General features: G+C 42.7%; 1 protein-coding gene across 1 annotated transcript in view; it reads right to left on the bottom strand.

Annotated features, from left to right (window-relative positions):
* NCBP1 (nuclear cap binding protein subunit 1) overlaps nucleotides 1-18275 on the bottom strand; it is a 40111-nt gene that overhangs the window by 12223 nt on the left and 9613 nt on the right. The window contains exons 7-17 of the mRNA XM_015420676.1: nucleotides 11237-11306; nucleotides 9774-9989; nucleotides 8458-8555; nucleotides 7814-7877; nucleotides 6350-6460; nucleotides 4531-4595; nucleotides 4160-4222; nucleotides 3684-3758; nucleotides 2626-2729; nucleotides 966-1088; nucleotides 156-258 (exon numbers count right to left, since the gene is read on the bottom strand). Coding sequence (XP_015276162.1) covers nucleotides 156-258; nucleotides 966-1088; nucleotides 2626-2729; nucleotides 3684-3758; nucleotides 4160-4222; nucleotides 4531-4595; nucleotides 6350-6460; nucleotides 7814-7877; nucleotides 8458-8555; nucleotides 9774-9989; nucleotides 11237-11306 — 1092 coding nt within the window. The remainder of the gene's footprint in view (nucleotides 1-155; nucleotides 259-965; nucleotides 1089-2625; nucleotides 2730-3683; nucleotides 3759-4159; nucleotides 4223-4530; nucleotides 4596-6349; nucleotides 6461-7813; nucleotides 7878-8457; nucleotides 8556-9773; nucleotides 9990-11236; nucleotides 11307-18275) is intronic.

Here is an 18275-nt window from a genome sequence, read left to right as displayed (position 1 = left end):
CTATAGACTGCACAGTGGAAACGAACAGGTAACATGCTTATTCAAAATGCAGGAAATCAGTTCTCCCCTTAAATATATGGGTTTTGCTTGCACGTCAAGTCCGACCTCATCATGGAGTTAAGGAGATGATAACCAGATACGAAAGAAATACTTACTTTCCCAGAGCACTGAAGGAGTGACTGAATGACTTGGCAGCCAAATGAAGCAAGGTCTGTACAAATATTTCTATCTTCAGAGGATTGAAGGAGAAGCCTTCGTCTGGAGAGAGAAAAAAAGTTCCGCCTGAGTCGGTACTTCCCCTGCACTTTCGACTCGTGTCTGATGAATTCATCAGAATGTTTCTTTTTGCCCATCTTAAACCTTCTTTTAAGAAATGCAAGACTCTCTCATGATGATGGTTAAGCGGGAACGCTTTTGACAACTCTTCTCCAGCCCATCAAGGCTGTTCATCCCAAATTAGCCTCAGCGTATTTGCCACGGCTATGCCTTCATCGTCCAAGGAATTTTATCATTTTCTTTAAAATACACCAGCATACATTCAAACGAAGCTTGTGTAAAAGTTTATTCATCAAAGATACCCCCATGCTTATGCTAAGCTATATTAAGGACCCGCTTTCGAGGTATATTTTAATAAATACGACTCCAGCTGAACATTAATCATGGGGAAAATGAGAATTTCCAAGCAGGTCAAACACCGTCTTGTTTATGCTTATGTCTTTCTGCATGCTCATGTAAATAAGCAATTTTGATCAGTCCATTTTGGTGATATGAAATGTACAGCCTGAATCCAAGGAATCGTGAAACTAATCCCAAGAGGGATTTAGACAAGTTTAGCTCAAATGTAACTCTAAAAGAATCTCTTTACACCCTGGCCTACACAGTCTTTGAATGAGACACCGTAATTTAGCAATTCATAGTAGTATCCAGATGGACTGAATTCTTTTGTTGCTGTTAAAAACCCTTACCATCATCATCATCCTGATTAGGATTGGGCACATCCTTCAGAATAGTGAGGATTTCCTCATTGCTTGCTTTATTTTTAACGGCGATGTTTAAACAGAGTGCGGCATTGTATCCAGGAAGAGACTCTACACATAAAGGCAAAAAAAAATGTTCGGTTAGAAGTTTGGCACAGTTGTTTTGTAAACGAAAGACCGTGAACTCACCAAGTTCCTGTTCTGAGAAGAGCCGTAGACTTCCAGGACAAATCAGTGTTCACCCTCTCCTTCCTCCTCTGCCAGTCTGGATCCACATTTTAAAGTTTAAGATCACACATCAGGAGTGCAGGGTGCCTACTTATCATGGTGGGTATGATGCAAGCTGGCTATGTACCAATGTATGAACCCAATGCATAACATTGAAACATTTAAAAACTGTGGGACCAAATGAATTCCAGCCACTAGGAAACTACCAGACTCCTTAAAGCAGGGGTCCCCAACATGGTGCCCGCCAACACTTTTCTCACCAAAGCGTTTATAGAAAGTGGTGTGGCCAGATAGGACTTTTGCCCAATACGGTTGCTGACTGGCTGTGCAGTTGTTGTTTTTTAAACTTGCTTTGGCAGCAACTGTCACCACAGCTCAAGAATCTTCACTCTGCGACCGCAAATGTACTCTGTGTATGCAAGAATAAGCAATATCTTCCATTTTAAAAGGCATCTCATTAAACAAAACTTCTGCCAGAAATGTTGATGAGTTACTATGAGAGTTAAACGTAACTGCAATCCTTGACCTTTTGTGGTTGGCTCCACCTCCGGTGGCAGCCATTCTGTAGCTGCGCCAACCACTCCATGTCAGAATTCCAAAGGCTCAAAAACACTGGGGACCCGCCCCTGACCTGGATAGCCCAGGCAAGCCCAACCTCATCAGATCTCAGAAGCTAAGCAGGGCTGACCCTGGCAGGTACTTGGAAGGGAGACCTCCTTGGAATACCAGGGCCGGGATTGCAGGGGCAGGCAAGTATCAAGTCACCTCTCTGAAATGTCCTAACCCCACTAGGGGTTGCCAGAAGTCACCATGACTTCCAGGCATGCAAGCACACACACAAACCTACTTAAAAAAACAAACCTCTGGGGACTTTGTCCTAAAGTTTCTTTTGAGCTCTTGGAGAGAACTGGCTGCAGTATAACTGAGTCTCTGCTGATTCCATATCCTTTCTGTTTTTTTAAAAAAGGACTCCTGTGAGGTAAATTAGACTTTGCAGCACAGCAACTGTCCCAAGTTCATCTACTGAGCTTTATGGCTTAAGAGGGTTTTGAATTGCGGTCTCTCCAGCCCTAAGTCAGACACCCTATCAACTACACCTGACCAGATCCCTTACAGCAGTCTGGCAAGACAGCAAGAATGATTCCCATATTGTGGCCATAGGGCTGAGGTTAAGACAGAACAGCTCATATAAGGCCCCAAGATTTCAAACGGGATTCAACTGGAGCAATCTGCCCTGTCAGTCTTTGAGATGCTACGTTATATGATCTTTCAGAGAACCGCTTTTCCAAAGCCCTCCTTCCCAGAACTATTAGGTTTTGACATTAAGGGCGATGTAGTCACATCATCTCAAATGGTAACAGACAAGTTCTCTCAGAAATTATTATTTCTTCTAAAGAAGCCATACAAACAGCATACATACTGTTACTTTCATCTCCATATTTATAAATGCACGCTGGATTTGCAGGAAGTAGGACGGAAAAAGTGGCCGGAACAATATCTACTGTTCGCTGATGGTACGACAGCCTGCCGGGGGGGGAGGGAGAAAAAGAGGAAAGGTTTTACTGAAAGTGGACAAAGGACTTTGACAGATGCCAAGCACAGAGTAGACAGACCACGAGTAAGTACAGCACTCTCCTTGCCAATGCTGGAAGTTTCCAGGTCACGTTGCCAGCTGAAATATACAGGGTTTTACTGCTTAAAAGTTCTTCCATTTCTCAAGCCAAACTGCAGAACAGCCATGCTTTAAGAACTCTTACTGCAGCACAGAAACCTTTCAGAAATGAAAGCTTGTCACTCCTATGTGCTAAAAGCCAGGCAATATCCCACGTAAAGGATGTACGTGTTCAACAGCCAGAAATGTATCAATGTGGCTCCTTCTTAACATCTGGACTCTAGATCTATTAATGGGGGAAGTCAGTTCTACAGAATGGAACAGAATTTGCTTCAGCTGCAAGTGTTCTACTGTTGAGGTAGCAAGACTGCAAAAGACAGTGTGGCTGACCCCAGCTGTTGCTTCACTTGGAATAATGCCAAGCTGCAGTTTGGCATTACATGGATGAGCCAGATGCTTGTGCTCTTCCTCCTCCACCCACATCCTCCAAGTCAATTAGGGATGTCCACTTTTACTGCAAACCACCGTTCACTGTTATACCTGAACTGGCAACCAATGGCTTGCGCTTGGCCCTCCAAAGTGGGATTTGAAGCTGCCTTGCAAATCATGGTCTGAAGGGCAGGCACAAATCATAGCTTGCCAGTTCATATGCAACAGCAAGCACTGGTTTGCACAAAAATAGAAAGCACTAACTGAGCACGTGCAGGGAGGACGGAGTACATGAACACACAGTGACAAAGCAGTGTAAGAACTGAGAGACTGCTTCATTTGTTTCTTCACAGTTTCCCCCCAAAGTTTAATATTCTATCTCGATACATCCCTTACTCTGGCTAACTGTATCCTAAGCAATCTGAAATTTTACTTACCTCATGCATTTCTCCAATACTTCTTTTACAAATTTAGGTTTGGGCTTGTCTAGGTCATGCGTAAGACAGTCTGACCTATTATTGAACAGCAACAACAAAACCATGTAATTACTGTTAATCCACTTATGTTTGCCCTTGTACATGCTGTTTAGATACTTTTAAGCTCCACTGCAACATCAGTTAAGAAAACAAATTAATAGTAGAGTAGCATTTATAACTGCAAACTGTGAAGTTATTCCCACTTAATGTGCTCAAAAAGGGAGACATTTTTAAACTAGGGAGATGGGTGAGTTAACTTTTTCCACAAAAAGCCATCATCATCATCATTTCTGGGATGTAAAGTAATCAGCACTATAGAGACAAGTACCTCAGAGGGAGCTAAGAATTAGGCTACATTTAAAGGCACAACAGGAAGTTAAGTCATTTTGCGAGGCAGCTAGAAGCAAAAGCTCAGAATAGGGCATATAGAAACTTACCAGTCTTCCCAACTCCAACGGAACTGAAAATTACTCAAATGGTGGGAAAACCAATTGATGAACCTTAAATGGAAAACAAAAATCAAGTTCTGGTAATTTCTCAGCGTCTGACCCAGAGCCATTCACAGGGCCATCACTTAAACTCCACCGCATCCTATTAACTTCCAAACCAAGTGATATATTTTGTACCACGGTGCTGTTTCCAACTCATTGCCAAGATATGGTCTTTGAGAGTCACCGTTACAGAGACACACAAAACAAGAATGGACCATAAAATTGCTTTGGCAAACTATACACAGATGGTGCAGTTCAAATTGGGGGAAAGGTGGCAATTTCACCAAGCTCCTTGGAGATCTAGCACATTGACTCACCTATCTATGCATGTTGTATTCATTGTGTCCAGGCGCATGTACAGCATTTCAGTGGCTTGTGCCAGCTGTGAGTTTCTGGTTAAGGTACCAAACAGGACGAGTCTCTTAAGGTGTTCTTTATAGTTTATATATATAAACCATAAGGGGATATATGCAAAAAAAACCACACACACACGTATACAGCTGCTACTGCTAAGAATGACTTGGGTACTTATGTCTCAACTTCAAGATGCAAAAGAAGCAGAGGCAGTATGCTTTTTATTGGACCTGCTGCCCAGAATTAAGCTTTCAAGTTATTTTTCTGGCAAAAAGTAAAAGAACAAGATTGGCTGTGGATGCAAGAATTGTTTAGATCTCTTTTTGGAGATGTCACACAGTAGCTGAATATACAATTAACTTCCTTTTCATGGTGCTGAGGATGAGCTACATTTCACCGTGAGGGTTTACCTATATACAACAGATACCAACAAAAGTATCTCCATAGTATCTTGGAGCCTGTTCAGGCACTGAATCTCTGGGAGAACTCTAAACACAGTCTTGGGCTCTCATGCCCCACCTCCACCCTTCACTGCAGAGAGTAAACAATATTTGCTTATAACATCTCTCTCTGAATACCCCCCAATAATAGGGGTTTCCAATCATATGGCCAGGGAAACCCTGTACTAAAATGATGCGCAGTCCTATTCATCCATTAAACCTTTTTTCAGTTACAATGATGAAATTAAATTAGCGATTAGGAGAATTACCAGTGGATAATTAAGGAAGTTGTGCATGTTAATTACCACCTTCGACCTCAGCCCTATTCTTACTTATAAACACTGCAAAGTCCTATTTGGAAAAGTAAGCGATATTCCGAATAATTCCGAGAGCGTAACTCTAGGAGCATAACCATAAGGTAGGGGAGATCTTAAAGGATATTCCATTTGCGATACGAAAGAGGAGACAATATAAAAACTTAACCTCCTTTTTATATAACCATTCCACTCCCTTCAGGTGAACATTTCCAGAAGGTCTTATTTTCAACTATAATGGTAAAAAGGAGATGATTGACTCTGCCCAAAAAGGAAAAATATTCTTGGAGCAACAGCAAATAGTGCCCAATGGTAAACAGAAAACAGAGGACAGCATATAAGCAGATGAAAAGAGTGATCATGAGTCTGAAGACAGTATAACTATTTCTGACAGCCCCTCTGAAGGTTCTGACTCTGAAAAAGGAATAGCGGCTCCTAAAACTCTTAAAGTCCAAATGAAATATGAGAAGAATAAACACAGGAGATAATTAACATAATGTAATGAAATTCTGGAAGATTAATTTGTATTTGGAACTATGATGTACCCAATTTGGGTAGCTTTACTAATTTTGAAATATTGCAACCAGTATTATTCCTTTAATCCTTGTTCTTCTTATATCGATATAGTAGGAATGACTATCAAGAATTGTGTAGATATTATGATTCTTGCTTTATCTTTATATATTATCAGTTAGTCTTAGCACCCGTTATTTCCCTTCCCTTTTTTAGTGTTTGCAGTAATAAAGCAATTTTTTTTTTAAATCATAAGGTGGGATGCTCTGAGGAATAAGCCACTGTGGTTGGAAGAAAAGAATCATCTGAAACAAGCAACAAGAAGCAATGCAAAAGCATGACAACAAGCAAAACCTGGAAAAGGTATTTACCAGTATTGTTTTACCACAATCTCACTCCAAAGACAGCATGGTCACTCAAAAAGAGAACGAAACAGCTACTGCTACAACCATCTGCTTCCCACACAAAACAACAAACTAACTGGGGACAAGAGAGACCTTCAGAAGAAAGGATACAACTTGGGGTAAAGAGCCAGGCTGAAGTTTACAGAGTTCAATAAGAAGTGTCGTGTACATCACCTCCGTGCGTGGCGGAACAGGAAGCTGGAACAGCTCAGCAAAGATGACCTGGGTGGGAAAACAGATGCAATGGAGAGGCTGAAATGCATACGGTCTGCAAGCTACTGACTTCAGTGCTAACATGCATTGTTAACCTACATCTGATTTCTTATTTATTTCATTAGACTTCTATCCCGCCCTTCCTACATTGTAAGCTCAGGGCGTGTACCAACATATATTTCTGCAATTAATGCAGATCCATAAAATCATCAGCCTTAATTCACTAAAACCATTCAGCATTTGAAACAACAACACGTCTCAACGGAAGGTAGTGTGGTCCCAGTCTGGCTTCCAGAATCTGCAGTCAGATTCGGGGGGGGGGGGAGCCTAATCAGAATGGATGCCTGCTGTCTCAACTAAAGGCCTGGTAGAAAAGCTCCATCTCGCAGGCCCTGCAGAACTGTAATAGGTCCCGCAGGGCCCTGATCTCATTCCACCAGGCAGGGGCCAGGGCCAATTCACTTTGTGAATGGGCTTTTATAAACATTATATAAAACAATGTATATTTTTGCAAAGATGTCATGTAAGAGAGCCAGAGGCACTGCAAATATACATGTTATAGTACTGACCAAGGCAGTCCTTTGAAGAAATTGCAAAAAAAGAAAAGGGGGGAAAAAGGGGATATCACCAGTCTTCAATGCGACGCTAAGCCAAGGCAGACAACTGTCTTATCTGCATGGCATATGTCTTGCTACCCAGCAGGGTCATACAGAGGAAGTCTCAACAGAAGCAATTTGGTCAACTGCTTGGACTTCCTTTGAATGTTGGTGCACACCATGCTGAAAGGTGGCATTTTGTCTTGCTATTTCACAAGGCCAAAAGAAATCTCCCACTTCAAGTGACTCTGAAGTTAGAACTGCTGCCATCTTGGTAAGCAGTTCGCCAGATAGATTTGTTTTCCTTTGTGCACAGCTGGATTAGTGGGAATGGGGAGCAATCTGCACAAGAAACAACACAACTCCGCACACAGATTGTGCGTTGATCTGCCCTGGCCTCCACTGAGAATTCTAGGCACTGACATCCTGACACTTAAAGGCCTGTTCAAATACTCTGGAAGCATTTCAAACATTTTGCCCAACCACTCATCTAAAGCTCCTAATACAACCTATACAGTTGGAAATTAGGCATTTCTTTAGGTTTCTTTTCCACCCTTGTTCCAAGAATTTTAGATGAAGTATATCAAGAATGCATAGATTTTAGGGGCCTCAGAGTGAAGCAATTCTGCATAGCTTTGTACTGTGAGTTTTAGAGCAATATGCCAATCAGGATATCATTGTTACTGGACAGACAGATTATATTTACTGAAGTTTCCTACATAAGTTGTATTTAGTAGGGCAGTCAAATGTAATGCCTGCTTTATACCTCAACGATGTGGTAGTTCAGAGGGATCTTGTTCTTTCCAGGGTAGCTCAGTAATTGGGCGGCACTAGAGAAAGAGACAGGCAGTTGTGTGACTGAGAATACAAATATATAAGAGTCCAGCTAGGAAGCACGAAAAATGCTTTTAGTTCTATATTATCTGCACAAGGCACTACGTAGCTGTTTGCTCTGCTCCACAAATCACACACAGAGAGAACCTGAGGATGGAAAATAGTGCTAGGGGTGGGGTGACCTTTCCTCTCCCAGCTCCTGATACACATTACACACACACACCAGCCAGGAGCTATTATTTAGAAGTAAAAACATGTTCGGGAGATCTATTCACAGATCTTGTCTACCTTGGCTGTAAACAAGAAGCCCATCCAGATGGCTTTGGGCTGTCTGCGGGGACAAGGAGCTGCATTCCAGAACTCTTACTTTGTTTTAAGCAAGATCCTTGGCAGTCAGTTGTTCCTGCTTCAGAAAGCCACCCAAACCTTCCCAAGTTTGTTTTGAAACATGCAAGTCTTGGCCTCAAAAGTCCTCCCCTCACCCCCAACAATGTAGGCTATTTCAGCAACACTGGGTTTTGGAAAGACCTCTTGACTGCCTGTTGCTTGTCCTATATGAAGGTCAAGATTCCTCACCATGTCTTTCTCTCCTTCCAGTGTGATTTGATGATGCAGTGGAGATTTTCTTCTATCACAAACCTCTCTACAGAATGACTGCCGGGCATGACAGGGCCCTGTGGAAAGGATGCAGAGGTGAGTGGGACAGTCTCAAAGTTGCCTCGAATTGCTGGGACTGAATGGCAAAGTCCAATCATGCTACCGTCATTAGAGTTCCGGCAACCGTTCTAGCAATGTGTTTTACATAGGATTTAAACATTTTGCCAGGTCTTTTCAACATACTGGAAAGTGTATGTGCCACGGTTGAGTTTTGCTGCTGTTTAGGAACAAAGAATGGGATCGGACCCTCTGAAGCTACTTCTGTGAACACAAAGGAAGTTTTTGATTCATTTTTTTCCAAACAGCAGTTCCCTATGCCAGGTAGCCAGCTGCCTTTCGAAGTGAAGGGCATCTACTAAAAAAAATAATAATCAAAATTGCTACCTGGCAACTGTAAGTCCCTTGCAAAGAGCTGCAGTGGCTCTCTGGATCTCAGGCAGCTTAGACAAAACAAATCAACAAAATAAAAATCTCAGATAGGGACTAGGCAAAATTTGGGATTCCCGGCTATGAAGGCTTCTAACCCTGTGGTTGTCCTCAGTTATAGTTTAGTTCAATGTAGTCTTTTTCTGGATTAAAACTGCAGGCACATTTCTCTCTGGTACTCAGGAAGATGCACTTTGCCCCCCCCCCCTCAGGGTCCAGTGTACTGGCCATGCAGTCTCCTTGCAACTCCCAGGAAGCCCCATTGCTTCTAGAAATCCCACACTCCCCTTTGCTTGTAGTCAGGGATGGTGCAGTGCTTTCCGAACAGCAGAGATGCCTTCAAAATTCCCTGTTGCCTGCTGCAAGGGCTCACGTGTGGGCTTCAGGAAGCATTCCCACTCCCACCCTGGACGCAGTGTCTGTATGAAGAGCATCAGGAAGCAGCTGGATGTTAGCGCCCTGTGCCAAGGGCACTGCGCACCCCACCCCCTTCAGCAGCACTCCAGAGTAGGACTGAGAAGTCTCCAAGTGAGGTTAGCTGCTGCAAGCACATCAGATGTAGCTCAGCTGTGCCAGGGAATCCCAATGAACCCTCCGTTGTGATGCCCCATCCCTGTATGGGCGGAGGAGGGAATCAGTGCCATGCAGGGTGACATGCTCCAAAGGATATGGGTACATTCCACATAGTGGCTTAATTCTTAAAGAAACACTTCACTTTCTCCCGGCAGTTAGGGAATTCTTTGGCTGCTTATTTTCACAGCAGCAAAGGAACTCAGGCACGCGAATCCCGTCCCCTGCCCACAGCTCACCTCAGGATCATCCGTGTAGTCAAACATTCTAAAGATCACCCTAGGCATTGGGTAGGCCGAGTCTTCCGTGTTTGGTGGCGGAGTGAAGGGAGGCAGATTGTGCTGCAGCGCCTCACACAGCACGTTGTCGAACGCCAGGTAGGGCCGTGGAATGTGCCTTTCCTGCCAGTGGTCTTTCTTCAGCTTCTGAACCTGGGCCCAGAGGCAGTCTAAGTACTTAATGACAAAAAGAATGACCTTCCCGTGATTTCTAAGCTCTTCAATGCAGGATGGGGGTTCCCCCCCCCCTTAATTTTCTAGCTTGGCCGGGAACCCCCCCCCCCCCCCAATCACTGGCCTAAGCAGTCATCGCCTAAGATTCAAAGAACACAGTCCACACAATAGCCTCTTATTAGGAGCAACCAATTGACACAACGGTGCACAAGCATTCCGAGTTCACTAGAACTCTTCAACAGGCTGATGTTACCCCCAAAAAATGTTTAAAAGAACTTGTTTTAACATTTCTTTTTGGTAACGTCCAGTTTGATGAAGAGTTATGGTGAGCTTGAAAGCTCACACACTGCTTGCTACGTGTCATTTAGTTGCTCCTAATAAAATGTATTATGTGGACTGTCTTTCTTTATTTTGCATTAGGATCCATTTGGCTGCTAACAATTGCTTTCTAAGCTTCAGAAAGCTTGTCAGCTAATTTGATGTGACCACGAAGGGCTCAGCAAACAGCAGTCTTCCCCCTCCCTCCCACCGCTGCCATGTGGCAAAGTATTCGTTAAAGTGAGGAGACTTTCAAAAGCAGAAGGTGAATGGCAAGTTGGGTCTACTGTTTGGGGAGGGCGGTGGAGTCAAAAACCCCACTGGGCAAGGCTAGTTCACAAAGCCCTGTGAAACGGTGATGGGTGGGATCTGAAGAATTAACAGCTTGCAAACTGCCATTGGGAAATGATATTACAGACACAGATAATGGAGTTAAGCATTCTTAAGCCGTGGGCTGGATTCACTGGCAGCTTTCTGCTGAGGGAAGGCATTTTTTGTCAGCAGTAGGGCATTTTCTCCCTCCAAGCTCCTGCTGTGGCCCACTGAATCCCCCTCCCCCCAAACATGACTTTGGAAGGACAGGGGGATGCTCAGGATCAGCTTAACAGGCAAAATTCCTCCCCATTCCATCAGTAGAATATTACTGCTGGACCCAACCCAGTACTCTGAGGACTGGCTGGGGTAGGGGGATGAGCAAGCATTTTTGACCAATGTTCTTTTGGTAATTAAAGAATATTAGTGAACTGTTATTTTGAAAAAGCCAGAGCCAGGACCTCTCCTTAAAACAGCAGCAACTTTGGGGGGAGGGGGAGAGCACAACAAACTCATCATCAGAGTTTCCCATAGCAGCTCAAATCAAAATTAGGCATTCAAAGCAAGCATCCTTCAGTGAATGCATTGGCACGGATTTAAAGAAGTCCAGATACACCTACCTCTTCTTGTGGATGTGGTTGATCAGCAGACCAGACTTGTAACATGGGCACGTGAATCTTCTGACGGCGTCTGAAGCAAGAGGAAAAGGGGGAAAATCCACCACATTAAGTTTCACTCCTCAACAATACTAAACTTTGACCAGGATTTTAGCTGTCAAAACGTGAGGTGCCTTTCCCTGGAACAAGTCTGCCCTGCAAGTGGAGGGAAAGTCTGAGCATGTTCTCTCTTTTTTAGGGAAGCCCACAGTCAAACAGAGCCACCAAAATATATACAACTGTAGTAATGATGAGCAATGAAGTCTTGGGGGCATAATTTCTGCCCCTACCTTTCCCGTCCAGCACCCATGGAAAAGGTGAGTGCTTTTGCAAGATAGCTTTAAATTCTATGTCTGGTGTTGATCTAACTCCCTGCAAACCAGAGTCTGCAAGGTAGGAACAACCATATGCCCACCACGATTCCCCCTCTCCCTTCCCGTGTTTGTTTTAACCACAGTTTTCCCGTTGCATGTCGAACACAAATTAATATCCCATCTAAACTTCAAACTAAGATTTCAGTCTGTGTCTTATGAACTATCTTGGTTCGCCATTATTAGCAACAGCACAGATATTTCACAGAATCATGACAGAAGCAGACATAGGAATTTGAGATGAGGGAGGGAGGGAAGGGTTTGCTCCTAAATTGCAAACCATATCTTGCAGGGGCCAGTCCTACACTGTACACTCACTGTTCTAGAAAAACCAAATGCTTCCGAGTAACAATAATAATTATTATTATCATATGACAGTGTGTGGAGTATAGCCAGGGAATCCTAAGATTGTATGGCAGCCAAAAGTTCTAGCTCTTTCAGCATTTTGCACCACTAGGTGGAGAGCTAGGCTTGTTTTTAAGGCAAGAAACATTTCAGAGATGGTTTGCCATTGCCTGCCCCTGTGTCACAGACCTGGTATTCCTTGGAGGTCACCCATCCAAATACTAGCCAAGGCCAGCCCTGCTCAGCTTCCAAGATCTGATGGGATCAGACTAGCCTGGGCTATCCAGTAACAAACAGCAATGCTAACTCAATTTTTCTGTGAACACAAAGAAATCAACTGTGTGTGCCATCAATACCAATTTCAGAAATCAATAATTAATAACAAACAATAATAAACAAATAATTCATGTATAGACAAATAAACCATTTATACAATTTTCAAATCCTCAACAAAATTATTCATACAATACCAATTCATAATCAGGGCACAAATGATTAAACAAAAGTCCTGTATACGGCTCACAACATCCAAACCGCTTCAAAGTGCTCAGTCCCTCCTAATGAGCAATATATACAGTGTGTTTCACTATTATATTAGAACTCAGGTTTTCAGCATCTAATTTTATGTGTGCTTAACTATCATATAAGAGCTTCTACAACTTAAGAATTTCAGAGAAGACACTTTTCCAACTGTATTAACACCCAACAAAGCACAGCAGATAGCCTCTTGGTTCCCTTACTTCAAGTAATTTTCAACATGGGACAAAATTCGGTCCATCTCAGCATCCTTCTTCTCGTACAATTCCTTTCCCACCCAAGGTAAGGATGACAGAAACGCATACACGTACCAGTCACACCGCACCTGTGTCCAACAAAAACGATATGGTACAACTGCATGCCAGTAAGGAGGAAAAAGCATGTGAGATTTCCTGTCACAAGTTAGTGTAATAATGAATCAAATTACAACAGATTAAACATAGCAAAGATCTACTTAGGATATTAAGATGTCCAGCAGCACTTTAGATCTATGCTTGAAGCACAAGTCTTTAAAAAGCATAAAGAACAGATGTACACAAGCACATGTGCCTGAACATGATTATTTGCGCAAGGAGCTGCTTAAATTCCCCTGCTCTGCACCAACACTAAGCTAGTGCATATCAGCAACTGTCACTTGCACTATCACATAAAAATTCTATTTGGTTCTACCTTGAACAGATCAGACTTTATTTTTAATATATGTACTTTGCCGTGATCATTTCAGATCAGTCTGAAGAATATACTGCATTTGAAACCCTGAAGGAAAACCTCAACATTTTGATCTGAAAGTCAGAGCTGCCCCCAGGTTTTTATGGACAAGATACTGCAGCAGTGGCCTTCTTGCATCTGTCCTGGAAAGGCAACATACAAAAGAAATAATCCAGCACTTCCTAGGAAACCTCGAATTCTGCCATTGTGCTCTTCTTTCATAGCACAATAGAATCTCCCCCACGAAGGGTTTGTGTGAATATAAAGCTTTTTAACAGCCCATGTACAAAATGTCTGTTCCTACTAACCCCTGCTTTTACCCAGACCTGTACTTCCTCAATTGCTGAACAGGGGCTTAATTACACCTTTTCAGACAAATACTGATCTAGCGATTAGGCAATGACTTGAATCTGATAGGAACAAACTCCTAAGCAGTTTATGTACCTGCAAGACAGAATGTTTAATTTTAATAGCATGCCAGCAACCACAGTAGACAGGAACTCAACCATGGCAAAAACTATTGTAGAAACACGAATGTGAACAAATTCCATAATTTCACACACACTACACAAAGCTAGACAAGAATTCCTGTGTGTTTTATTCTTTAATGTCTTCTTCTATATTTGAAATACGTAATATATTTAGTAATATATTTGATTTTACTTGTACGAAACAACTTATATTATTTGAAAACCTGATGAATTGATATTTCCCACCACCTCCTTTTCCCTTCTCTATCCCATCTTTTTTCTGAGAAAATAATTCAATTTTTTTTAAAAAAGAATTCCTGTGTGTTCAGTCCTACTGTATGATCCAATAGGAAGGTTCTTGGGTGTGAAGAGGTGATGCTGGTCCATCTGACATTGGAGAGTCTGCCTTATTCACAGAGCTTTGGATCTCTCGCCACAGATAAATAATTTGTAGTGAGACTAAACCTTGAAACTGATTATGCTGGGGATATTCCCTTTGGGAGGTGGTGGTAGTGGTATATGTCAACAGTAAGTCATCCATGATATAAAAATATCATTACTTACCTGAGGTACATCCTCCTCCTGAGTCACACCAACAAAGTTCTCAAACATGGCTACCATTGAAGGTGCAGCTATTACATGGCAATTCACTAGATCAGAGAGAAAACGGACCTAGGAGAAAGAACAGAAACATTCCAGGGTTTTATAGGCGAACACCACCACCCCAACTTGGCTGACTTGGATTCTAAAGGGGCAATTATCAGGAGTCAGTTCATGTGCTTCTCTGCCCCCATTCCCCTCACTATGAGCTGAGAGGTTGCAAGAAAACCCCACATTCCAGCTATAAACAAACGTGGGCTTTTCGTGGTTCAGTACCTTCCATCTGTGCAGGGGGGCAGGGAAGCATATGAACCTGAATCCCAGTTTTTCTACAGATTGAATTACAGGGCCAAACTATAACAGACCCTTCCTTGGTTAAAAAAAGCAAGTAAACAGGCACAAGACAGAAAAACAGGCACTGCTTTCCTACTGTAGATCATTAAAAAGACAAAGGGAATGAAAAATGTCTCCACCTGCTGGACCGTAAGCCTTCATTCACCACAAATAGTTAGGATGTGGACTACATCCGCACCGTATCACAAAATATAACCCTTGAGATTCCCAGAAACTGCAGCTGGTCCAGAATGCAGCAGCGCTGTCCTTATGGGGACACCATTAAGAGCACATATACGTCTGGTGCTGTGTCAGCTGCACTGGCTCCCAGTTGAATTCCAGATCAAGTTCAAGGTCCTGATTTTAACATTTAAAGTCCTATGTGGATTGGGACCAACACATCTACAGGACCATTGCTCCCAATATGTCCCTCAAAGGGCTCTGCACACCTCTGATCAACATCTACTGGTTATCCCCGGCCCAAAAAAGGTACGCCTGCTTGCAGGAAAGATTGGCTAAAAATCAAAATAAATAAATAATATATATATGGGCACAAGTGGCTGTGCCTTAGTGGTAGATCCTCTGCTTGGCACACAAAGTTCCCAGGTTTAATCCCCAGCATCTCTAGATCAAAGGACCAGGCAGTAGGTGATGTGAACGGCCTCTATTTGTGACCTTGGAGAACAGCTGCCAGTCTGAGTAGACAATACTGACTTTGACGGATCAAAGGTCTGATAAGGCAGCTTCAGGTGTATTCAGTTCAAAATATGACACAACATCAGCCCTTCAGGGTTGCTATAATGAAGCTACAAGAGAGGCCAGCACAAAACTTTCAAATGAGTCTGCGCAACATTCAGTTTTCCACAATATCCCCTGCAAGAGGAAACACGGGCCCTTCAGGTTTCCTGGTCAGCAAGACAAGCCACATAACTGTAAGACTCACTCCAAAAAACAAAAAAACTTACTAAATACACAGCTTCATTATACATGTTGACTTTCAAACACTCTTTGAGCTGACGAATCATGGCTTCCACAAACTCTCCACCAAAATTGTAGTTCCTGGCATTCAGCAAGCCAACTAGAGTCGTGTAAACAGTCAGCTTTTCTGGTAACAAACGTGCACTGATTTTTTTTTTTCATGAAAAGGAGACAAAGAAAATACAAGATATTAACTCAGACTACAGCCACTGTATCAGCATCCTTACGCATAGCAAACCTCAAGAAGCAGATGTAAACTTTGCATCTCTGGATGGTAAAGCCAGAATTGGCTCTGGATTGGCTCTCATAGATCCCTTCTGTCAGCTGAGACACTTTCCTCCAATGATAGGCCAAGGCTCCTTTTGCTGGAGGAAAGCATCTCTGATGGTGAACTGGTCCAACTCTCTCTCCCTGACCACAGAATTCGATAGGACTCTGAAATATCCTTGACTCTTTGCTTTGCTTGTTTAAGCTCCACAGCTAGGTAGCTGTGCACATCACCCATCCTTGCAGATCAGGGACGGTGATCGAGAGAAATACCCACAACACTGTTGCCCTGAGTCCCCAAGTTCCTAACTAAATCCTGACATTGTTTCTAACCATCTTTTGGTGGTGGTCCCGGCCCCAGGGTCGTCTTGTCTGTCTAACCCTGGCCCCTACCTGGTAGAATGAGCTCCCATAGGAGATCAGGGTCCTACGGGACCTTCTACAGCTCTGTAGGGCCTGCAAGGTGGAGCTCTTCTGCCAGGCTTTTAGTTAAGGTGGCAGACATCCCCCTCTATCTAACGGGCCTTCCCCCAGTCAGTCAGCCCTGCATTACCACCCAAGGACTAAAACCTGAAATAGATGGCACCTGTGAGGCTTTAACTATGACTTGTACCAGAGGAATGTTGTCGTATTTTATTGGTGTTTTAACTGTTTTAATTCTTTGTATGCTGTATATTGTTTATTATGTCTGATGGAACCTGCCCTGAGCCTGCTATGCGGGGAGGGTGGGATATAAATCCAATAAACTAAATAGATAACCACCTATTTATTTACTGTCTTTACTGTTTTTGCAACCCACGTCATAAACAGCAAATTTCTAACCATCAATGTCAAACATATGCACTGAGGAAGAATATGCCAATTACACGAGCTCAACTTATTCCCAGTTCCAGTACATTTTACTCAATTTGCTCATTCCCAGCTGCTCAAGTTTCCTTCCCAGTTCCAGTACTTCAAAGAGAAAGGCCCTTAAATGCACACATATAAAAAGCAAAGGGGCGCTTTAAAATGTTTAGTGTAGGTAATACTTTATCACCTGGATCCATAAACCTTTCGCATACATACACTGTGCAAAGGAGTCGTAGTATCTTGCTCTTGTAGTTTGGTAGATCTGCCTCCAAGACCCCAGCCAGGCCCTCTAAATTACTCTCCAAAGACGAGGAACTCTGAGGGGATTTTTTGAGAGAGAAAAAAGGAGAAATTAACATTCTCACCCAAAGACACTATCTCAGTAACAGGCCCATTCAATGGGCAGCTTCCTAGTAGAAGATAAGAAAACCTGACAACAGACACACTCTGCCAAATTCCACAATTACACATAGTAAGCAAGTGAGCAATAAAATGCAAAGCAACATATGCAAAAAGCTCCAAGTTCATCCACAATATCTAGAAGGGTGTTGCATCTCAAGCCTAGTACAAATTTTACTGTGGCCAATTATAATTCCATTTACAATCCATATTCTTCATTAAGGCTAAAAGCAAATTACAAAGTTATTTTTTTAAATGCAATAAAGACCAGTATAATACATGCAATGAACAATGCAACAAAACAGGATTAGAACTTTAGAGAAGGATGAAATAAAACAGTATCATACACTACAATAAGCAATACAGTAGAGAACAGCCAATGGAATCAAGCAACCTTCTCCCTTCTTTGGATGAGCCCCACTTCTCCTAACCACAGCTGTTATTGGCATTAAAGTAAACTGTGATTACATTTAAGAGAGTTCCACTCTTAATTAGGATATCAAACCGGCATTTAAAGCAGTTTAGCAATCCCTGGTGGAAAGGGAGCCTCGGTTAGTGCTACAGCCATAATTAACATAATTACTGTTGCAACATGGTTGAAAACCGACCGGCAAGGTGTGGTTACTAGAGCGGAGATGCAAGAAAGTATGGCTTGTTTTAGAGGAGCAACAAAATCCTCCAGCCTTCCAATCAGCTAGCCATAGTTAAGCTACCAAGAGTGCTATGTCTGTGCCGGCTCCTACTTGATCTACAGTGTGATCCTATGAAGGGTTACTCCAGTCTAAGCCCATTAAGATCAGCAGACTTAGAGTGGAGTAACTCAGCAAGGGATTGCACTTTCAATGGCTAAAGCACGTTAGCAAAATGGCCAACACCAAAAACTAACAATTCCCCCCAGTTAAGGAATTAATGAAACCTCCAACATGCCTTATCAGAGGATCCAAAAAGACTAGCAATTCTTGGAGTGCCATGCCCCTTGAACAAAATGGTCAAATATGACTTTAATGGTGATTAACCAATCAACCTTGTACACCTCTAGGCTAAAGCCACTCCACTTCTCACGCTCACCAGGAAAAGGCCCATATAATTAGTTGATACAAACACGTCAGCACTTCAATTACACACTTTTGAAAAGGACTTTGTAGT

The sequence above is a fragment of the Gekko japonicus genome, unplaced genomic scaffold, assembly GCF_001447785.1.
Source record: "Gekko japonicus isolate JY-2015 unplaced genomic scaffold, Gekko_japonicus_V1.1 scaffold1242, whole genome shotgun sequence".
NCBI lineage: Eukaryota > Metazoa > Chordata > Lepidosauria > Squamata > Gekkonidae > Gekko > Gekko japonicus.
The sequence above is the reverse complement of the archived record's forward strand: the minus strand, read 5'-3'. Positions and strand labels throughout refer to the sequence as shown.